Source organism: Poromitra crassiceps (genome assembly GCF_964638095.1).
Source record: "Poromitra crassiceps genome assembly, chromosome: 7".
In the NCBI taxonomy this organism is placed as follows: Eukaryota; Metazoa; Chordata; class Actinopteri; order Beryciformes; family Melamphaidae; genus Poromitra; species Poromitra crassiceps.
Window position 1 is genome coordinate 28228740 of NC_139628.1, and position 24910 is coordinate 28253649.

Consider the following 24910-nt stretch of genomic DNA (forward strand, 5'->3'; position numbering starts at 1 on the left):
GCACATAAAACTACAGCTCCCATGCAGCAACAACATAAAAATCCCTGTACATAAAACTACAGCTCCCATGCAGCAGCAGCAACATAAACATCCCTGTACATAAAACTACAGCTCCCATGCAGCAGCAACATAAAAACCCCTGCACATAAAACTACAGCTCCCATGCAGCAACAACATAAAAATCCCTGCACATAAAACTACAGCTCCCATGCAGCAGCAAAATAAAAATCCCTGCACATAAATCTACAGCTCCCATGCAGCAGCAGCATAAAAATCCCTGTACATAAATCTACAGCTCCCATGCAGCAGCAGCATAAAAATCCCTGTACATAAAACTACAGCTCCCATGCAGCAGCAACATAAAAACCCCTGTACATAAAACTACAGCTCCCATGCAGCAGCAACATAAAAACCCCTGTACATAAAACTACAGCTCCCATGCAGCAGCAACATAAAAACCCCTGCACATAAAACTACAGCTCCCATGCAGCAGCAACATAAAAACCCCTGTACATAAAACTACAGATCCCATGCAGCAGCAACATAAAAACCCCTGTACATAAAACTACAGCTCCCATGCAGCAGCAACATAAAAACCCCTGCACATAAAACTACAGCTCCCATGCAGCAGCAACATAAAAACCCCTGTACATAAAACTACAGCTCCCATGCAGCAGCAGCATAAAAATCCCTGTACATAAATCTACAGCTCCCATGCAGCAGCAGCATAAAAATCCCTGTACATAAAACTACAGCTCCCATGCAGCAGCAACATAAAAACCCCTGTACATAAAACTACAGCTCCCATGCAGCAGCAACATAAAAACCCCTGCACATCAAACTACAGCTCCCATGCAGCAGCAACATAACAATCCCTGTACATAAAACTACAGCTCCCATGCAGCAGCAGCATAACAATCCCTGTACATAAAACTACAGCTCCCATGCAGCAGCAACATAAAAATCCCTGCACATAAAACTACAGCTCCCATGCAGCAGCAGCATAAAAATCCCTGCACATAAAACTACAGCTCCCATGCAGCAGCAACATAAAAATCCCTGCACATAAAACTACAGCTCCCATGCAGCAACATAAAACCCCCTGCACATAAAACTACAGCTCCCATGCAGCAGCAGCAACATAAAAATCCCTGTACATAAAACTATAGCTAAAAAACAAGGAATGCCAGCACGCTATGAATGTCCTTTCAGGGTTTTTATTCCGTCATCGAGACCAACATAAAAACCCCTGCACATAAAACTACAGCTCCCATGCAGCAACATAAAAACCTCTGTACATAAAACTACAGCTCCCATGCAGCAACATAAAAACTTCTGTACATAAATCACAGCAACATAAAAGGAGACACAATGAAAAAAGCCATCATCATGAGATCAAAGCTTCTGAAACAGGAGTCTCAGAAACAGGAAGAATAGTTCCACTTTTATGCAGGGAAACTGAAGCTCCTTCAGCTCTGACATGTTAACTTAACAGTCACAGAAGATATCGATCACTGAAAAAGTAGAAATGTACTTTTTCAATTATTTCCAGCTATTGTCAAAACCCTCTGGTATCCATTGTGTTACCCTGTGTGGTAAATACACCCATCTGGCTCCTAGGCAGGCTAAAACCAAGCATAAACCTTGACTACATGCCATTTCACTTATGTTCACTGTTTATCCAAAGGCCATTGCTAACATGAAACATATGGAAAGACACATTAAAATAAGAATAAAACCAATAAAAGCTTTGTTTGGTAGTCATTTTATGTCCAATATTTACCTATTTCAACAAGGGACAGTGCAGGACACACAGTAGACTATTGCCAGTACACGCGCACGCACACGCGCGCACACACACACGCGCGCGCACACACACACACACACACACACACACACAGGCACGCACACACACACACACACACACACACACACACACACACACACACACACACACACGACATGGGGTATCCAATGAGCTGTGTAGCGTGGTGCCCTCTAAAAACACACCTGAAACACGCACAAGTCTCAGATCTGTGAAAACAGTCGAGTAAGCCTCGGTAAATCATGTGTGGTTTACTGTAATTCTTCTGTCATATGATGCATTACGCTGGTTTGTCAGGACTTTAACATGGACACGCTATGAAAACAAACTTCTAAACCTTATTTAAGCTGTAAATAAGAGCAAATGCATTTACAGTAACAGCCTGGGGGAGCAGTTAGTCACATTCACGCACAAACAGCGCCCTTGCGATCGTAATGTCTTTATTGTTGTTGAGGTGTTTGTTTTAATTTGGAACTTTGTTTATTGATTTCTTTTGTATACACAAATTGTCACTAATGTTAAAGCACTTGTGTCATGTTACAGTACCTAGAAAAACAACAGCATACACTGCATAGTAACTACAAGGAAAACACAACACAGTCAGGTTGGCGGCCATATTTCACATGTACAGTAAACATAATAACCTCACCCATTAGGTCAGAATATAAGAATAAATAAACAACCAAACAAACAGCCAAATAAATAAATAAATAAATAAGATAAAAAGGGATCTCATTTGGCGATAACTGGGAAGTTAATTTCCTCTGCTTAGGCAAAGAAAGGTCCCCACATCTTTTTAACGTAATTGAGCCTTTCAAAGTACATAAAAACGTTTTCAAGCTGTAAATGATTGAAAATGTCTTTGAAGCACAGAGTGTGAGGAGGAGGTTTTGGTGATTTACATCTCATTAGTAGGCTATTAGACATTAGATTTGATACAGTTAGGTGTCCCAGTTATCTCTGTCAGAGTAAGGAAAACCGCAGTCCAGTCAAGGGAGCTGGAAGGTGGGTGCTGAGGGTGCTGCAGCACCCCCTGGTGGCAAGAGATGGGATTTTCGAAATTGTTGGATTTGGCTGTCTTATGTTTACAAAATGCATTAAAAAACAGTGTGTGCTTCCCAGCTCTAATATTATTTCATACGCTCTCTCTTCAAAAGTGTTTGATTTTCATCATAATCTGGTTTTCCATAATAATAATAATAATACGTTCAGTGTTTATGCCTGTGTTGCTGTCTGTTGTAGTGTAAAACGACTAAAGGGACAGCAGGTGCTTACATGAAAGTGAGTGAGAAAAGGAGAAGATACTGAATAATGACATATAACAGTATAATCCTAATGTTCATTTAAAATTGAATATTCCTCTAAATATGTCTAAAAGTCCAAAAAAACTTCAAAATTTCCTTCCTTCCTTACAGCACCCCCTACCTAAAAGTATTTCCAGCGCCACTGAGTCCAGTAGTTACACAGAGAGGTACACCACTCAAAAATATACACATGGTTTGCAGGTGTTTGATGCCATCGTTCACAAGCGGGGTCAATATTGTCATGAAGTTTGAAAACGTTGGTCCAGGGAGGACGCTGAACAACTTGACATTGAATCAAACCCACGCGTCTGACACAAACAGATGAGGTGTCGTTTGAAGACGATCCCCCCCAAAGTTCCTCAGAGATCTCCTCCCCCCCAAACCCTCCTCCCATAGAGCCTTCACACAATCCACAGGTTGAAGTTAGACATGGGACTCAGACTGGAGTTGCATCAAATCATGGGTCACTGATTTTGTATGGTGCTACATGGTATGAATAATTCATTTTTGGTGGACGGAATTTCACAATTCAAAGGTTAACCGTTAGCTGACCACTGAGCCAGGCTGTGACCTGTAGGGGGCAGCGCGTGTTAGAGGTAATTGACCTTTCAATCAAAGGTTCAGCATGATAATTACAGGCTGTGACCAAAGAGACCCGGGCAGTAAAGAAAACACCCCTAGCTTCCCTTAAATGCAAATTTAGCAGAAGCTCCCTGTCAGGCCAGCGTGATTTCTAACCCCACATAGGACAAGCAATAACCACGCCCTGTGGCGCCGGGATTGGCCAGGAGCAACACTGGAGGGCACGCAGCCCAGCGATTTCATGAACCAACTGAAATCGCACGGACAGCGATTTCGAGAGCGGACATTGAGAGCGGACATTGAAATGAATTCTGGTCATCTACCTTCCTTAGCATAGTAATAATAATAATAAGCATAATAATTGTAAATCTACACAATGTACACAATCTACAAAAACATGCAATAATATAAACGGTGTTGTGTTCACGTTCATAGCTCATATAATATAATGTATCATATCGTTAATTTCAAGCTCAATTCTTACCCAGAGAAAAGGTACAGCACTGAAAATGTAGCAAGCAATAGGTTTTTAAACATCTTTATTTTAAAAGATGAAAAACCCCAGGTGCTTTTAGTCCCGAGCTTCAATGCTCCTGGCCAATCCCGGCGCCACAGGGCGTGGTTATTGCTTATCCTATGTGGGGTTAAAAATCACGCGTCAGGCCAAGTGTGTGCTAACGACTGCCCACTACTAAGACAAATGTCTCCTAATGCCTGTGATACACTAGAAGACTTTGAAAATCTTAACAGATTATGAAAGACTGGGGAGTTTACACTACAAGACTGGTTAAATAACCAACAATATGGTCAATATGGTCCAACAATAACAATTACAGTAATAATAATAATAATAATAATAATAATAATAATAATAACATGGTTGAACAATCTTTAAAGAGAGACAGATCTTCATTCATTTCTCCTCCACCCGAAACACAGAAAGAGATGTCACAGAAAGAGATGTCAGTCTCCTCCACCCGAAACACAGAAAGAGCTGTCACAGAAAGAGATGTCAGTCTCCTCCACCCGAAACACAGAAAGAGATGTCACAGAAAGAGATGTCCGTCTCATCCAGGAAGAAAAATCGCCCTGAAATTCTTTACCGTCACATCCACGTCTTTATATATTGGGAGTGGTCTCTGTTAGCCGCGACAGCAGCTCATTTCAAGCTAGCTTTTGACACCCGTGAGCTTTTTTTTTTTTTTTTAAACCGAGCAGACGTTAAAGAAGGCACTTACACACGGCGCGTGTTGTAAAATGCCTGTCGAAGTTGTAAACCAGAAGTCACTGGGTCGTAAGTCTAAATGACAGTGGTATTCTGGCCAGGGGCCACTCAGAATGCGCCGCCTGATGTGAATTACTCGCCTCTAATTCCTGAAGTGGATTTCACTCTCTTTTTCTCCTGTCATGCAGCCGATTCCCCAGTGTGCTTTCAGGCCTAAAACACAGACGGCACGTGAACTCGTAATATTGGGAACACGCTGAGCCGGAGTCCAGCCGCGCCGACACAAGCTCGCCTCTCCACAATCCCCTCGCATTTTGGACTTTTCTTGTTCAATTACAGCCACATGCGGGGCGGACAATCTGTTGGCAATTTTCTCTCTTTTTTTTAAGTGTGTGTGTGTTTGTGTGTGTGTGTGTGTGTGTGTGTGTGTGTGTGTGTGTGTGTGTGTGTGTCTGTGTGCGCGCGCGCCGGTAATTTTCTGCTTTTAGGAACCTGAGGCCTAGCCTGGCACGCTAGGCCTATAGCGAGACAAGCTAGCTCGCCTGGGTCAACACTCACTTCACTGTATAGTGTTCCCCTTAGAGTATATAGAGTATACACAAGTGGGGGGCCCCCCGCTTACACACACACACACACACGCACACACACACACACGCATGCACATGCACACACAAACACACGCACACACACACGCCAACCCGCGTAACCATCATGTCCAATTTGCTCGTTCGCTTGAGTGTTCAGAGATGGAGAACGAGGACCGTTGCCAAGGAAAACACCATGGTTGCAGCTCTATGACCATTAAAAATGATGGAGAAACGAAGCATAATTACATTTGAGGAGTTTGAGCCGCTTATTCAGAGAGATACACGACACCAGTAGAGGGGTTCGGTGCCTTGCTCAACGGCACTTCCAACAAGCCGCATGGCTACCAATGTGGGATTAAACCTAAGACGTTTCGGTTCACAGGTTGGTCGAGGCCACCAGGGAAACTGAGTTCCATATAGAAAGGTAAAGTAGACGGGTGTCCGGGTAGATTCCCTACCTACCAACATGAGGGTCGCGGGTTCGAGCGCCCGTGTTACCTCCAGCTTGGTCAGGTGTCCATAGTACACAATTGACCATGTCTACTACGGCTGAGATGCCGGATTAAGGGTATGTGTCCTGGGGGGGGGGGGTACGGTGGTGCAGTGGTAAGCGCTGTCGCCTCACAGCTCGAAGGTCCTGGGTTCGATTCCCACCTGGGACGATGTGAACGCTGAAGGAATGCGTGGCCGTCCGCATGTCCTCGAGTGCCCACCGCCCAGGTGGGGTCGTCAAAAGGGCCTTTCTGTGTGGAGTTTGCATGTTCTCCCCGTGCCTCCCGGGGGTTACCTTCATATAGGAACCCCCTTCACCAAAACATGCAATATCCTGGTTGCTAATGTGGTTCCTCCTCTGGTCATTAAGGGCGCCTGTTCAGAGGGAGGGGAACTGGTTGGAATAGCGTGAACCTCCCACGTGCTATGTCCTACCGGTGAAGCTTCCTCTGTCAGGTGAAAAGAAGCGGCTGGCTAACTGCCCCATGTCTCGGAGGAAGCATGGAGCCAGTTTCGGCTGTCCCCAGATCGGCAGAGGGTGGAGCAACAACCAGGATAAATAAATTACGTTAGCACTAATGGGGGTTAAAAATGGGATAAAAAATCGGAGGGGGGGGGAATATTTAATTAAAAAAAAGGGGGGGGGTATGTGTCCTGGTCGCTGCACTAGCGCCTCCTCTGGTCGGTCGGGGGGGCGTGCCTGTTCGGGGGGGGCGGGGAACTGTGGGGGACGAGCGCGATCCATGTGTTTTATCCTGAAACCCCTCGCTGTCAGGTGAAAAGAAGCTGCTGGCGACTGCACATGTATCGGAGGAAAGCATGTGCTAGTCTACAACTCTCCCCAGATCGGCAGTGGGGGCGAACCAACGACCGGGACAGCAGGGGGGATTGGCCAAGTACAATTGGGGAGAAAACGGGGGGGGGGAGAGAGAGTGCGATTTGAAACACTTAGGCTGGGCAGACCGCCTGCATGGCGGTCCAAGCATGATTTACGGACTGGGAAAGACCACAAACGATGGGAGCAAGAGAGAAACTAGGAGGTAGAGAGATTCACAACACTGAGAATCTCAAGTATTAATGTGTGTGTGAGATTTACAGTCTGTGCTGGTGAGAAAACGCATCTGTGTGTGTGTGTGTGTGTGTGTGTGTGTGTGTGTGTGTGTGTGTGTGTGTGTGTGCGTGTGTGTGTGCGTGCGTGCGTGCGCGCGTGTGTGTGCACGTGCGTGCGTGTGTTTCCGTGACCCGGCCTTGTCTAGCTGACTGTACATCTGTTTTGCCGTGGATGTGACAAATGGAGAGTGAGAAAGAAGGATAGAGTGATGCGGAAGAAGGAAAGAAGAAGGAGAGGGCGAGGAAGCCAGGTGGGCGCTGCATGGGAGCGAGGGATGAGACGGAGGAGGGAGAGATAACGCAGAGACGGGCCCTGATGGAGGGAGTGTGCGCTGTCGGGAGGATGAGCTGTACGTTTATTGCTGGCGTGATGGAGGAAGACAGGAGAGGAGGAGACGCCAGAAGCGAAGATAGATACGATACAAGATAGCCCACGAGATAGTTTATTGCCACGCAGGAATTTGAGTTCAGTGTATAGAGAGCCAAAGTGAACGTCACTTCCTGCTTCAGCATGGTACCAGAGATTTTCATCCGCCATTTATTTTTCTCATAGACATTTCGTAAAATGCTTATAAGAATAGTTTCACTTGTTCAAACCAAACGGTTCAGCTTTATTTAGAAACAGGAGAGACCACGTAACATTTCACCTGGACCTCCACCAAATTGTGGATTTAAAGAAAATATTTTTTCAATGTTTTTTGTTGTTGTTTTGGTCCAAGTGAAATGTTCTATGGTCTCTCCCGATTCAAAATATAGCTGAATAGCTTGCTTTGACCAAGTAAAACTATTTTTATAAGCATTTTACGAAACGTCTATGGGAAAATAAATGGCGGATGCAAATCTCTAGTACCATGCTGAAGCAGGAAGTGAGGTTCACTTTGGCTCTCTACTCTGAATGAAACAACTAATCTATATTTACCCCCCTTTCCCAACAATAAATACATACACATCTTCCTGGCAGCTGGACTTTCAGCTTGGTCAAACGCTCCTACAGACACAATTGGCCGTGTCTGCGGGTGGGCAGCAGGTGGCGCATGTGTCCTGGACGCTGCACTAGCTCCAGTCTTGAGGCCTTTTTGACTATTTTCTGAAAGTTTGTGAAGTGAGCGTGCTCTGAATGATGGCGGTGTAGAATGGGACCAGCAGGCGTCGTTCGACCCTGTATACTTCCTCTGTCGCCTCAGGAGGAAATACTAGCGGCTTTTTTTAGCTGCGCGCGGCCAGCGGCTCTAGACGTCGCTCTGTTGGTCGGCCCACACAAAGTTCACCAGCCTTCAGCGGGCGCAGTTTCCCACCTAGGAAGCTGAAATTTGGCATGAAGGTCAAGTGTGTGTCTGCCTATTAGCTAAAAAAGGGCGGTGCAGAGGGGCAAATTGAAATGCAGGGTGGCAGAGGCAGAGTAGGGTGCACAGCCCCTACCATCCTGCATTTAGGAAATGTGCATATGTGGACGCAGCTATTGCGAATTCGCGCTTGTTTTGTTGTTTTGTTTTTTGTTTTGTTTTTACAACTAGTGATGACCCCCACACGTGTTTCCATTTTCTTTCAGGTGACAGAGAACATCATCTCCAAACAAACCTTTATAGGTGAGGAAGATACACACACACACACACACACACACACACACACACACACACACACACACACACACACACACAAATTGGTATCGGGTGCCGATACTGACGTAATTCACATATCACCGATCCACATTCCGATCCACATTCCATTCCTACAGTAGCGCGGGACCATAAACCCACCGTATAACATGAAACAGTGTAAAGGTGGACGCTGCCGTTCTGGTGTCGAAATGAGTATTGGTATCGGCAGATATCCAAATTCAGGTATCCCAATTAGAGCGGAACTGAAAAAAGTGGATCTCTACTCACAAATGATCACAACTATGCGTAACTCTTTCTCTCATTTATTCACACACACACACACACACACACACACACACACACACACACACACACACACACACACACACACACACACACACACACACACACACACACACAGCAGAAACCATGTAAAAATAGTTTTGGGACATGGCTGTTGGAGAATTCAAATATCAGAACCATCTAGGAGCTTCATTTTTAACATTCTCTCTCTCTCTCTCTGTGTCTGTCTCTCTCTCTCTTTCTCAGAGGCGAGGACCATGCCTCGCACTTTCAACAATGGCTCGGGGTCAAAGTTCATGACCTCGGTGACCCAGAGGCCGTCAGCCCACTTAACCCTCCGAGACACCAACTCTCAAGGTGAGTGTGTGTGTGTGTGTGTGTGTGTGTGTGTGTGTGTGTGTGTGTGTGTGTGTGTGTGTGTGAGAAAAAGAGAAAAAGAGAGCACAGTATGGAGAGAATGCTGATCAGATATGGAGATAGCGGTTGTATATAGGTGTATGTCAGGCTTACAGGAATACTGGGAATGTAAAGATTAATACTTATAATAATATTAAAGTCAAGTTAAGGTTAACTGGGTTCACTGGGTGTCTAATGTGTATAAATCAGCTCAAGAACGCAGTAAAACAGGCGTTTTATTTGTATGACAGTCACAGATTATGATTTAAAGAGTAATGTAGGTCGTAAACCTGGGGATTATTACGAGCAATGTAGGTCGTAAACCTGGAGATTATTACTTAAGGAGTAATGTAGGTCATAAACCTGGAGATTATTACTTAAAGAGTAATGTAGGTCATAAACCTGGAGATTATTACTTAAAGAGTAATGTAGGTCATAAACCTGGGGATTATTACGAGTAATGTAGGTCATAAACCTGGGGATTATTACTTAAAGAGTAATGTAGGTCGTAAACCTGGAGATTATTACTTAAAGAGTAATGTAGGTCATAAACCTGGGGATTATTAAGAGTAATGTAGGTCGTAAACCTGGAGATTATTACTTAAAGAGTAATGTAGGTCGTAAACCTGGGGATTATTACTTAAAGAGTAATGTAGGTCATAAACCTGGAGATTATTACTTAAAGAGTAATGTAGGTCGTAAACCTGGAGATTATTACTTAAAGAGTAATGTAGGTCGTAAACCTGGAGATTATTACTTAAAGAGTAATGTAGGTCGTAAACCTGGAGATTATTACTTAAAGAGTAATGTAGGTCGTAAACCTGGAGATTATTACTTAAAGAGTAATGTAGGTCGTAAACCTGGGGATTATTACTTAAAGAGTAATGTAGGTCATAAACCTGGAGATTATTACTTAAAGAGTAATGTAGGTCATAAACCTGGAGATTATTACTTAAAGAGTAATGTAGGTCGTAAACCTGGAGATTATTACTTAAAGAGTAATGTAGGTCGTAAACCTGGAGATTATTACTTAAAGAGTAATGTAGGTCGTAAACCTGGAGATTATTACTTAAAGAGTAATGTAGCTCGTAAACCTGGAGATTATTACTTAAAGAGTAATGTAGGTCGTAAACCTGGAGATTATTACTTAAAGAGTAATGTAGGTCGTAAACCTGGAGATTATTACTTAAAGAGTAATGTAGGTCGTAAACCTGGAGATTATTACTTAAAGAGTAATGTAGGTCGTAAACCTGGAGATTATTACTTAAAGAGTAATGTAGCTCGTAAACCTGGAGATTATTACTTAAAGAGTAATGTAGGTCGTAAACCTGGAGATTATTACTTAAAGAGTAATGTAGGTCGTAAACCTGGAGATTATTACTTAAAGAGTAATGTAGGTCATAAACCTGGAGATTATTACTTAAAGAGTAATGTAGCTCGTAAACCTGGAGATTATTACTTAAAGAGTAATGTAGGTCGTAAACCTGGAGATTATTATTTAAAGAGTAATGTAGGTCGTAAACCTGGAGATTATTACTTAAAGAGTAATGTAGGTCTTAAACCTGGAGATTATTACTTAAAGAGTAATGTAGGTCGTAAACCTGGGGATTATTACTTAAAGAGTAATGTAGGTCGTAAACCTGGAGATTATTACTTAAAGAGTAATGTAGGTCGTAAACCTGGAGATTATTACTTAAAGAGTAATGTAGGTCATAAACCTGGAGATTATTACTTAAAGAGTAATGTAGGTCGTAAATCTGGAGATTATTACTTAAAGAGTAATGTAGGTCATAAACCTGGAGATTATTACTTAAAGAGTAATGTAGGTCTTAAACCTGGAGACTATTACTTAAAGAGTAATGTAGGTCGTAAACCTGGAGATTATTACTTAAAGAGTAATGTAGGTCGTAAACCTGGAGATTATTATTTAAAGATCAGCTAGTTCGATACACTAACTGAAGTAGGTACAGTGTTCTGGAGGCTGAGAAAAAGCAGTGCCGAATGAAACTGCTGTTTAGCGGAAAAGTAAAGCGCTGAAAATTGTCAAAATAGAGCGTGCATGTACACAGATAGCGATTTGTTTAGGCGGGCGTTGTTTTAGGTGGCTAAATTTTTTTGTTTTAGTTCTTGACCCCCCGTACTTACAGAGAAAAGGCTGGTTTGGCTGCTGCTCTGAGTGTCGGGTCTCGTTACACGCTGCGCCCAGCCTCCAGAACGCTGTACCTAATTCAGTTAGTGTATCGAACTAGCTGATAGGACCCCACTTCAAACAAACCGAACTATCCCTTTAAATAGTAATGTAGGTCATGAACTGTGGGGTTATGATTTAAAGAGTAATGTAGGTCGTAAACTGTGGGATGGAATACCGTTTTTCTCAAATCCCCTGAGACTATAGCTCGATTTCTCAAAACTCTACTACACAAAAAACACAGCTACAGTGAACCTTATGCCAAACGACATCAATCTCTTGCGAAATGCATTGGTGCGTTCAGAACTGTGTTCTCTTCTTTTCCCATCAAAATGGTTCCCAACGGCCTCGTATGAATGGATCTTATTGAGCATTGATTTCACACTGATTTCACATCAATTCAAAACACACCCATCAAAAATACTCTATGTTCTCTCATGAGCTCATGTTACATAATAGTGTATATACTGTCAATATAAACACGGTAAACATAAAGACTGTTGGCATGATACAATGCAGTAAGTGTGTTTTACTGTGTACCTGTCATTTTAGTCAGACTTGTATCGTTCATCTGCGTGTGGCGGCGTGCAAGAAGACGCTGTTGACTATGACTGCAACTATTTGGCAAAGGCGACCTTATGGTATTTCCATGCACTTTACAGAGGTCAGGGGTCAAGTATGTGTGTATCTCCCTCTCTCTCTCTCGCTCACTCTGTGTGTGTGTGTGCGTGTGTATGCATGTGTGTGTGTGTGTGTGTGTGGTGTGTGTGTGTGTGTGTGTGTGTGTGTGTGTGTGTGTGTGTGTGTGTGTGTGTGCGTGCGGGAAGAAGGATGTTCAACCTGGATTTCTCATAAGGAATTACAGTCACACACAGAGAGAGAGAGAGAGAGAGACAAAGAGAGACAGCGAGAGAGATGAAGGAGGGAGGGAGGGAGAGAGGGAGATTTACAGGTAGAGGGAGCAAGGGTTAGATAAGGTACAGTCAATTGAGAGAGAGAGAGAGAGAGAGAGAGAGAGAGAGAGAGAGAGAGAGAGAGAGAGAGAGAGAGAGAGAGAGAGAGAGAGAGAAAGGATCTAGTTACTGGAAACCCCTGCCGTGAGAAAGGATGGCAGAAAGTATGCACTAATGGACATTTCTGAGGTCACCTACAGTTCTATATCACAGCACTTGTCCGCTCAGATGAGGAAAGCGCTCAGTAAATAAATACAGTTACGGCATCTCAAAGGGTGAGGAGGAATGTGTGTGCCTTTTTCTGCCTGCCTGTGATACAATACGCAAGCCATGGAGAGAGAGAGAGAGACAGAGAGAGAGAGAGAGAGAGAGAGAGAGAGAGAGAGAGAGAGAGAGAGAGAGAGAGAGAGACAGAGAGAGAGAGACAGAGAGAGAGAGAGAGAGAGAGAGAGACAGAGAGAGAGAGAGAGAGAGAGAGAGACAGACAGACAGACAGAGAGAGAGAGAGAGAGAGAGAGACAGACAGACAGACAGAGAGAGAGAGAGAGAGAGAGAGAGAGAGAGAGACACAGAGAGAGAGAGAGAGAGAGAGAGACAGAGAGAGAGAGAGAGAGAGAGAGAGAGACAGAGAGAGAGAGAGAGAGAGAGAGAGAGAGAGAGAGAGAGAGAGAGAGAGAGAGAGACAGACAGACATACAGAGAGAGAGAGAGAGAGAGAGAGAGAGAGAGAGAGACTATGGTTCTCACTTAAAGTCGCCCCACCGGCGCTTTCCTTCATGCGCGTCCCTCATTGACACCGATGGCTATTGCGCTAGCTGTGTGAGCGGGCTGTAAGGTTATGGGACGGTTTCAAAACACACAGACACAAGACTCCGCCTGTAAAGATATAAAAGAGCCAACATCCTTTCTGTAAGCGATCAAGACACTGTCCCCATTGTCCCCATGACGCCATTGATCAGCTATTTGGTTGAGTCAACATCCAATATCTGCAGGGACCAAATCTGCAGCGAAAAGTCAGTTTGGCCGAAATCACATGTGACTTATAGTGGACCAATGATTGATTAGGAAATCCAAAACAACACATTTTCATCCAACTTTGTCCTGATGAATTTAAATGGGTTTTTTGGTTGCCAGCGTTTCACAAATTTCACATTTGTCACATATTTCATCACTGTTGTGTTGCATAATCAGCTGCTGCTGTGGTGCGTTTATGATGTACCCTCCCATTGTTCAACCAATAATGTCCCTATATTCCCTTTTTTATCAGATCCACAAGTCATAAAACTGTATATGTCAGAATATCTATGTATCTATCTATCTATCTATCTATCTATCTATCTATCTATCTATCTGTCTATCTATTCTATCTATCTATCTATCTATCTATCTATCTATCTATCTATCTATCTATGTATCTATCTATCTATCTATCTATCTATCTATCTATCTATCTATCTATGTAGGCCTATCTATGTATCTATCTATCTATCTATCTATCTATCTATCTATCTGTCTGTCTGTCTGTCTGTCTGTCTATCTATCTATCTATCTATCTATCTGTCTATCTATCTATTGTATCTATCTATCTACTGTATCTATCTGTCTATGATCTATCTGTCTGTCTATCTCCCCATCCTCCTTTCTCTCTCCTTCCCACCGACAGGGTTCCCGATCCCGCCCACGCCGGGTCTCCACCAATCCTGTCGCCACATGGTCCGCTCGTGGGCCAATCAGAGCTTTGGAGCTCACCTGCACAACATGACCTTGTCCAATGGGAAGCTGCGTGTGCCCCAGGACGGGCGGTACTACCTGTACTCACAGGTGACTAATAGCCCTCAGTCGAATGTCATTGTTGTTGGAGTGGCGTAAGTGCTTTCTTCAGCATGGGTGGGAGTCACTAACTCACCCTTCCCCTACTCCCAAAGGTGTATTTCCGTTACCCGTCCCCAGCGGGCAGTGAGGGAGACCAACGCAGCGTCAGCCACCAGCTGGTCCAGTGTGTCTACAAGAAGACCTCCTACCCAAGCCCCATACAGGTAGAGTCTCACCACCATGCATTCACCTACATACTGTAAAGCAGTGGTTTGCAATTCCAACATATCTTGGTGATTGGCATGTATTTAGGATGGCACGGTGGCTCAGTGGTTAGCACTGTTGCCTCACAGCAAGAAGGTCCCGGGTTTGAAACCCGGTCCATCCCAGGTCCTTTCTGCGTTTGCATGTTCTCCCCGTGTTCGTGTGGGTTTCCTCCAGGTGCTCCGGTTTCCTCCCACCATCAAAAACATGTACTGTATGTTAGGGTTAATACTCCTGTTAGTGCCCCTGACCAAGGCACTGGAGTTGGTCCCCGGGCGCTGCACTGCAGCTGCCCACTGCTCCTAGTTCTAGGAAGGTTCCTAGTAGAAGATGGGTCAAATGCAGAGGATGAATTTCCCCGCAGGGACAATAAAGTATGACTTAAAAAAAATTGATTTCCGCCATTTTCTCACCAGTTGTACTTGGCCAGTTTCCCCCTGCTGCCCCTGTCGCTGCTCCACCCTCTGCCGATCTGGGGAGAGCCGTAGACTAGCACCATGCTTCCTCCGACACATGCGCACTTGCCAGCCCCGACCGACCAGAGGAGGCGCTAGCGCACCATGACACATACCCTCAATAGTAGTAGTAGTAGTAGTAGTTTATTTGTCATTGCATAAAAAGATATACAACGAAATTGCAAAACTCCCCTTCATGCAACAACCATACCGTAACAAATTAAATAAAAATAAATAACAATTCACCAATAATTCACCAGGCTCCACAGTAGATAGACATCATAATAATTTACAGAGAGTAGTTCTATCAATCGATATGAGGTAGCAGCAATATGGTTAGTGCATTTTAAAACAGCAATAATATAATAGTAGCAATAGCTGTATATATAATAGTGTGGCAGAAATAATTATTTAATAATTGAGGTATGGTAATAATAGCAATAGTTCATAATGATAGCAGCAGTGTAATTATAGTATATAATAATAATGATGTCAGTGTTGATGACAATGGTATAATAATTATAGTGTGCAATCCGGCTTCCCACCCGCCGACACAGCCAATCGCGCCTGTATGAACACGCGACCAAGCCGGAGGTAACACGGGGGCGCGAACCTGTGACCCTCATGTTGGTAGGCAGGGAATCTACCACTACACTACCACAATAAAGTCTAACTCAACTTACATAAGATTCACACGGTCGTTTGTGCGCTATTTAATCGATCCTGACCTACAGTACACCATGATCAATCCCTCTGTCAACAGTGGCCAACAGTAGAAGCCTGTTGTGTTGGGAAACTCCCACACACGTTCATGTGTCAAGCAGAATGCTGGATAAGGCTTGTGCTTACGCTTAGAGTGCAGTGCTGGCAAACGATGAATAAAGGCAAAAAAACAAACCAGTCCGTTCCTAGTTTGTGAACGAATAAAGTAATGGAGCTCAAGGCTAACACAACATGTCTTTAAGAGTACCACTTCCTCAACCATTGAATTAATCAACACCGGTCAACAGTATGAGACTCTGCTTATGCGGTGCTTGAACGTCCCATGTGTTAATGTGCATCTAGTCTCGCTGGCCAGCCAGGGGAGGCTGGCGCCACGGAAACAGGCAACAGGGATAAACCCTCCCCTGCTCTACAGCTGCTCTCCCATTGGAGCGAATGTTGAGAGCGCTTCCATTGTGCACAAAACACAGCGCACGGAGCGTTTTTTTTTGCGCTTCGTTTTGTTTTCCCCTGCAGTCGCGTGCACTAAAGTTTAGGACACAACGACCACATGGACGGTAGCCAGCTGGTTTTGTCTGTTTGATGTTGTTGACTGTCAACATGAAAGCCAGATTATTGCCAATTCTGGCAGCAGCGGAGGTTGAAGACCCCTCCGCGAGGAGAAGAGGTAGGATGAGTGAAAAGACGAGCAGCGCGCTTTTCCTCCAAACGTTCAACTTTTTTCAGCTTAAAAACGCCCAGAGCGCTCCGCCAAAGAAACGAGACGCCACCGGCGTTTAAACGGCAGGTGCGTTCCTTGAAAGAGGAGCGCATTTAGAGCGTCCTACCTTACATAGAGAATGAATTGCAGAAAGGTGCCGGCAGCTCCAAAAGCGCGTTGTGTGTGAACGCCGCCTAACGCTTTATCCTTCTCTACATTGTCCCTGCAGCTCCTGAAGGGGGTGGGCACCAAGTGCTGGGCTCCAGACGCTGAGTACGCCCTGCACTCCGTCTACCAGGGAGGCCTGTTCGAGCTGAGGGCCGGGGACGAGCTCTTCGTCTCCGTCTCCTCCCCCACCATGGTCAACGCCGACGACTCCTCCAGCTACTTCGGCGCCTTCCGCCTGGACCTCTGAGACGAAGCGATGGGCGGATATAGAGAGGAAGGATGGATAGAAAGATGGGTAGAGAAACGAGAGAGCGTCCGTCGAATATCCGTTGACTGGAGAAGGTCCGTTGAAAAGAGCGGGAATGACTTGGATCTTAGATGTTGGCTTGGATGGATGGATGGATGGAGGGCTGGGGCTTTGCTGGGAGAGGAAAGAAAGGAAGAGAAAGAGAGGACCAAACATGCTTACTCTCCCTTAAGTGAATCTGAGCGAGATGCACAGAGCGGAGATACATGCACATTTACACAAAAAGAAATATTTTAATAACAGGTTTTCTTTGTCAATTTTTCCATCGGTCAAACCCGAGACTTTCGTGTTGGATGAGCGGCTCTCTGTCACCTTTATCTCCTCCCTCGTGTACGTGGATCTTGGTGCATCTCGCCGGAAGCAGTCGGACCCCCTGGATCTGGATTTGGACCGAAGAATGTAGAGACGATAAAAGACTCAAACCTCGACATCGTAGATGTGAGGAAAGGACGGTTGGGACGGTAGCAAAATAGATTCAAAAAGATCAAACCAAAGCAAAAACCAATGTGGAATATACCTTTTTTTTTTATTAAGTGTGTCATCGTGAGAGAAGTGTACATATGAACGGCTGAGAATGAGATTCTGACAATGAACTGTGGTGATTTTAAATAGTAATTAATATGTATATGACCTTGACTGGACTTCAAACCACTCGGAGGATATTGTGGAGGAGGATCTACTACGCGCAGTTCAGTGGATTTGACACAAAGACGTTTTGCGGGAGACGGATGGCCACTCTGTGTTGGATACTGTAACTATGGAACTGTGGAAATAAAAGAGACAAAACTCTGTGCGCTTTTGAACAAAGGAGTCTCCGAGAAAAGGGAGGAGTGGAGTGGGGAGGAGGAGATGTTGTAAACGCCTGTGAGAATGAACCAAACAGAGGAAGATAAAGGGAGAGGGAGAGAGGCAGAGGGAGGTATGCAGCTCTACCAGTCTCTCTCTCTCTCTCTCTCTCTCTCTCTCTCCTTCTTTTGATTTCCCTCTCTTCCTCCGCCTGTAAAAAAGTAAATCTGTCCATCTCGCCTCCACCGTGTCCAACCTGTGAAGCTGCATTCTCTTCTGTCACGCATCAGTCAAGCAACCGGCAAGAAATCAACCTGGATCTGGACATGACACACACACGCACACACACACACACGCACGCACACGCACACACACGCTCAACTGGACACACGCTCATATGCTGTACATTAGGAACGCACACGTATACGACTGCTAGCTCCGCCCAACTATTCACTAAGCAAACACACACACACACACACACACACACAAACAATCTCTGAATAATAGAAAAACACCACATACCACATTTAGTAAGAGACACACACACACACACACACACAGACACACACATAAGAGACGCATATATACACATAACACACACACATAAGGAAAGATTTGGGGGGTAAGGGGGATATTCAGAGAGAAACCATGCACTGCCAAGCACAATCTCACCCCCTACACATCCAGCTTGTCTCTGGCACGCACATGTACACACACAGACACACACACGTATCACACCATATCTATTTCTATTATGCAGACACACACACACACACATCACACCATCTAGACTCCGTCCAACATCACTCCCCGTATCACACACACACACACGCATACACATACACGCGCGCACGTGCACACACACACACACTATCGACACTGTCTAGCCTCCCTCTGCCATCTGGTAGTTGTCAGTGATCAGTCATAGGCATGCAGAGTGTGTGTGTGTGTGTGTGTGTGTGTGTGTGTGCGTGCGTGCGTGCGTGCGTGCGTGCATGCATGCATGCGCGCGCACGTGTGTTTTTGTTGTGTACGGCTAACTTAGTGAGGACCAATTTTATACCGGGGAAGTGAGGACATTTGGTTCGGTCCTCACTTTTTACACAGTCCTTCAAAGGACTGTTTGAAGGTTGAGACTTGGTTTGAAGGGTTAGGTTAGAATTGGGTTTAGGTTAGGGTCAGGGAATGCATTATGTCAATGGATGTCCTCACTAAGATAGCTGCACAAGTGTGTGTGTGTGTGTGTGTGTGTGTGTGTGTGTGTGTGTGTGTGTGTGTGTGTGTGTGTGTGTGTGCGCCTACTTATGGGCATGCCATTGTGGCAAGGGCTTGGCTCACATGGACAATTCAGGAAGAGGTCAAACAAACACACACACACACACACACACCTTGGTTTGGTTTGTTTGGGTGTGCGACTAGCAAGTTGTTTTTCCTGAGTAAAGGGTTAAACACACACACACACACACACACACACACACACACACACACACACATACACACACACACACACACACACACACAGCCAAACCCATCCTCCTGGCACTGTGGTGCACTGTGTGTGTAATATACATTGTAGCCATGTGGTGCACTAATACCTGTGTATACATTGTATCCAAAGTGACACTCTACAGTGGGCAGGGCAGGAAAGCCACTATGAAAACCAACAACAAGACACGGTTTGTTTTTCTGAGCAAGGCACACAATCGAAGGGAAATTCATTTTGTGTTTGATTGCTATTTTAGCTTGTATTTTTATATATCTATATTTGTTTTGACCTTGTGGAGCGCCGCGCACCTGCCTGTGTTTTATTGGCTTCTTCTCTTCCAGCCCGGTGACACCACGTCATGCCCACACAGGTCTGTTTATTAGCCAGGCTCAACTCAAATAAGCAGCTTTTTTATGGTCGTACTCTTGCCCGGTTCGCACTCCCAATGACCAGTTCATTGAAACGGGTCAAGCAGCGACGATAATATCCCATATATATACACCATCATATAACACCTAAATCCCTGGAGCAGCTGAGGAAATTATGGCACTGAATGAGCACGAGTTGAGTTTGTCCTGGGTTGAGCTGCGAGTGTGTAGCGTGTGTAACGCCTATGAAAATTCACATTGAGAGACGGTCGTTATCCCTCGGGGTTTAATAAAGTTTTCGGACTATTATTAAAACGCATTGGCACGCGCGCTGTTGGGCCTTCGTCATGGAAGTTGGCACTCCCCGCTGTTTGTGTTAATGAAAGCGTGTTGACGTGTCGGGTCTCTCTCGCTGTCGTCGAGATGTTGTTCTTCTTCCGTCATCTATTAGCGGTGTCAGCGGCCTGTCACCTTCACTGGAAACAGCACATGGAGGAGCCATGTTGGTTTAGGGCTGTGCTCCAGTGTCTCTGCTCAGTGTGGCCCAGTCGGACACGTATTATACAGCCAAACTCGGCTTGCCCCAAAACACCAAGAACTGAAAAGTTGTGTTCGTGATCTATCTGATCGACACGGATTCAAGAAATGTATCAATTGCAATTGCGTCAACCTCAAATGGCGCGTCGAATTAAAACTACACAGAGACTTCCCATTTACAAAAATCTGCATTTAATACGTGTAAAATACAAGGGAGCCAGTTACATTTTGTTATTTTGTCAACCAGTCACAATTCACCCTTTAAAAAAGCACAAATCTTTTAATTCGTGATCCATCATGTGTTGCAAGTACATCAATAAAGGTGCCGAAGACGGTTTTTCTGAGTGATGCCTTCAAGAACCATGTCTGCTTCCACAATGAACTTTTCAGTCCAAGGTTCTCAATAGAACCATTTCTGCACTCCTTTCTGCACCCATGTATTATAATAGTTTGGTTATTTTCCAGATTGACGCCATCACCCACCGAAGACTAAATAACCTCTTGAAATGTTGTTTGTGGAAGCAGAAATGGCTCCACACAGTCCACAACTCGGCTTCCTTGGTCCACGAAAACAATGCAGCAATAAATTCTGGGTTATTTCCCAATGAATTATCAGATTATGATTAGATCACAATGAAGCAGTGAAACATACAAATCATAATAGGCTCAGCCGGACTTGAAAAAAAAAATACACGTACAATTTTTACATGATTGTGAGCGGAGTCTGGCAACTGCTACAACATCCTGCGCTCTGAAACGTCCAACTGTGCAGTGAATCAATCGGACAAGCTAGTGGTCTCAAAGGAACAAGTCTCATTAGGAAAGGAAAACATAAACCCACCGATAGCACAGTGTATGGTTTTGTGTGTGCGAGGGTGTGTGTGTGTGTGTGTGCGTGTGCGCAGCGCACGCACATTTGAAACCAACACTTTGTTAGCGGTCGGGCGAAACGCTCCCCGAGGCCAAACTCATTACAATATGAAAACATCGCAGCCCATTACTACATAACTTGGCAGTTCAATTTGGTATTATTACATATTGGCTGTTTAATTTGTATGTAAAATACTTCATTCGGGTTGTAATTGTATCTAGTGTGTGTGTGAGTGTGAGAGTGTGTGTGAGGGTGAGTGTGTACGTGTGTGGTTGGTGTTGCACAGAAATCCAAACCCTCCCCAAAGTGTCTTTTTGATCCCGGGCTTAATTCCATGTAGGATTAAAGTAGCAGTTGCCAGACCACAAACTGAACACATTGTCAGACGCTCTATCAGGCCTTGAGATACGGAACAGTTACTGTAGCGACTGAAGTTCTCTGATCTACTTTATATACATTAATCAGCCTTGAAACCAACTGTTTCCACTTTGGAGCTCTCACAGGAGTCATGTAGGGTCTGCTAGCTAGAGTGTGTAGCCGCGTGCTGAGCTAAATGATAGGTTCCCAAGGCAGGCACGGTGATAAGCTGTCCAAAAGCAACAGTTACTCTTCGCATTAGCCTTTCACACACACGGGATGGAAAAGGACCAGCAGCTCGCCGCTCGTAAAAGGCTTGTAAAGAAAACGTGGCTGCGGTCGTGAGTTTGTCCACCGCAGAGTCACTTTGTCAGCCGATCAGTCCGCGTTTTGAGGCACACTGGAGTTTCAGTTCAAGACACATCTCTCAGTGGCGGAAATACGGTGATCTGATTGGTTGAGGTGAACCTCGGTGGACGGGGCCAGAGGTTTCTGGCTATCCATAAGGCCTTCCAAGTTCAAACTAGCCTATAGCTATCCAAGCTAGTTAGCTATTCAAGCTAGTTGCCAGCCTTCCAACGTCATGATGCCATGGTCATGACTGAATAAAGTAGAGAAGTCATTGGTATTCATATTTAGTATTTTTGTATCTTTATTTTGACCAGGGTTCCGTCTTTGCAGTTTTACGTTTGCAGTTCGCTAACTTGCACCTCAAAACACTGTGGGCGTTTGGCTCCGCCCACTGAGGTTTAACCATATTATTTGTGCCTCCAGCAGCAGCTCTGCCTCTGAGAAATGTTTGGGTAACACTTTAGAGTAAGGGTATGTTAAGCAATTGTTAGCTAATGCTTGCTAATGCTTAATAAGCACTAACTAACCCTTCATCAACAGTTAACTGACATGTCTAGTAATTAATAAACTCCAATCTGCTGTACGAAGTTTACTTTCTCTTATTAAAAAAAAAATGCCGGTGACCAGAAAAGTAAAGATACAACTTGATCATAGCAGTCATCTGATAGTGACAGACAGTCACACCGGCTGTAACGTCCTGTAGGCGCCTGTAGGTGGCCGGCCCTTTCACACCGACGTGGTTACAGGAATCCCAACTGGCGCAGGATCACCACTTGTGATCAAACAGTGTCCTGTGCCCCTGGCTTCAAGAAGCAGAACACATTATTGACATTGTTTCCACTGATTGTAATGCGTCTGTGTTGCCAGTTGTTTCCTGAGCGTGACAGAATGACAAATGAGCATCAGAATCACATTTGGCAGATAAACCTGGCAACACACAAGAAGGTAAACAAGAGTCGCAGCAGAAAGGCAACAAACAAATGTGCTATGAAATTCCTTTGATTTCTTAGAATTAACTTTATTTTGCTTTACGGGAAGTTCTGGGAAAAAACATACACACACTTGACCCTAATCTGAACTTTATCCTAATGCTAACCTTATCTTTAGCCCTAAAATAACCCGCAAGGACTAACAATAATGTCCTCACTTTGGGAGTATTTTCAATCAATGGTTAATGTAGCAGAAAACAGACACAGTTTTGTTATCTTGGTGTATCCAGTGAAGGATTTTGCTCTTTTTCAACAACACCCTGCTTCACATTTCACACAGTGCCCCATCTAGATTTTCCCAGCTGATCCAGGGATTTGAAACCAGCAACCTTTTGGTCACAAGCCCAGCCTCTCAAACTAAGGTTTCTGCAAATCTTAATGATGATGAACATAAAGATGTATTTTTTCACTGCAATTTTGATACAACATGACACAGATTAAGAAAAATGTCCTTACTTGCTCTGCCAAATCTGTGTGTGTGTGCATGTGTGCGTGTGTGTGTGTGTGTGTGTGCGCACGTGTGAAACCGCTAAATAACTGCCTGTAGCACTAAAGACAACACAACAGTTTTATAGTTTCCTGCAGTTTCACAGACTCGACACGTTCTTGTATATTTTCTATTTCCGTTACTCTGTCAAACACACACTACTCCTTCAAAAAACACTGTCTATGAATGTCCATATTGTTAGATATACTGTGTACCCACCCCCCACCCCTCCCTCCACTGTTGTTAAAACCCGTTTGATACCACTTGAGGAATGTACATGTAAAGTTCTGATAACTGATTGTTTTGGTGCCTTTTAAAAATGATGCTCCTCTGTGTTATTTTGTGCTTAAATAAAGTGCCTATTGTCAGAATAAGACGTTTTATTTTGTCCAAATGCAATATACTGTAAAGGACATAATCTGCTGTGTCTAGCGCTTCAGTCGTACATTTTGGATGCAGAAAGGTAGTTTGAGGAAAAACAGGAGGTGAATGAATTTAGCTCAGTTTTTAAAATGCACAAGTAATGTTTTTAAGTCACGCCTAGAAATTTGACCCCCGAAGCAATCTTATTTATTTATTTATTTAACCAGAAAAGGTCTCATTGATAATCAGCTGTGATTTTCATTATTCTTGTACTGTAGAGTGCCGCAGGCACGACATTTTTGTAGGCCACCCCGGAAGTTAGAGTTGTTGGTTAGTTGCCTGAAATAAGGTGTGTGGTCAACAAACGTGTATGATACTTAGATGTTTTATTCAGGAAGATGATCTTCACAAAAAAGTAACAATTTTGAAGTGATTTCTGAAGCGTAAATGCGATCGCCAGAAACTGCGATCGACCAGAAACGCTTCAAAAATCACGAGGTGGTTCCCCGGCGTGTCTGCGGGTGGGTGGGGAAGCCGGTGGGGTATGAGTCCTGGTCGCTGCACTAGTGCCTCCTCTGGTCAGTCTGTTCGGGGAACTGAGGGCAATAGTGGGATCCTCCCACGTGCTACGTCCTGCTTCTCGCTGTCAGGTGAAAAGAAGCGGCTGGCGACGACTGCACATGTATCGGAGGAAGCATGTGCTAGTCTACAACTCTCCCCAGATCGGCAGAGGGGGCGGAGCACCGACCAGGACAGCAGGGGGAACAAGTGTTATGAACCATCGTGTGTTAAAGTCTTTTAAAGCGATGGAAACATTCTGAGCTGGAGGCTCCTCGGAAGTTCTCAGGCAGCTGCTCCAAACAAGACTGCTAATGGCTGCTAGGTGTGTGTGTGTGTGTGTGTGTGTGTGTGTGTGTGACCCCCCTTCTCTACCTACAACTACTCCCCCAGGCCGTTACTATAACGAATGTTTTCTTAATCCATTTGCCAGGTGAAAGGGTTTATCCCTCTGTCGGCCTCTGTGGAGTCTGCGATGGTTTCCTAAACTGGACGGGCACTCTACTGAACGCCTCAGTCTCTGTAATCCAACTTATAAATGAAATGGAATCTGACTTTGAGAGTTTTTGTTTTCCTCCTCAGTTTAAAGGGCTAGACAGATGGACGAACAGAACGGGACAGTTGAGGATTGAATTTGAGCGGTTTAAGAAAAGGTGCAAAAAAAAAAAGAAGAAGCTGATTTTAATACATATTCAAGTCAAACAAAGAATGTCGTGGTGCAAATGGTGACTGTCATCCCAAAAGAAGATACTTGAAAAAAGATAAA

General features: G+C 44.5%; 1 protein-coding gene across 1 annotated transcript in view; it reads left to right on the forward strand.

The window, feature by feature from the left end:
• tnfsf10l (TNF superfamily member 10, like) overlaps positions 1-16974 on the forward strand; it is a 102891-nt gene extending 85917 nt beyond the window's left edge. The window contains exons 3-7 of the mRNA XM_083640648.1: positions 8675-8711; positions 9273-9383; positions 14226-14383; positions 14488-14598; positions 16746-16974. Coding sequence (XP_083496774.1) covers positions 8675-8711; positions 9273-9383; positions 14226-14383; positions 14488-14598; positions 16746-16931 — 603 coding nt within the window. The 3' untranslated portion in view covers positions 16932-16974. The remainder of the gene's footprint in view (positions 1-8674; positions 8712-9272; positions 9384-14225; positions 14384-14487; positions 14599-16745) is intronic.
• The last annotated feature ends 7936 nt before the right edge of the window (positions 16975-24910 follow it).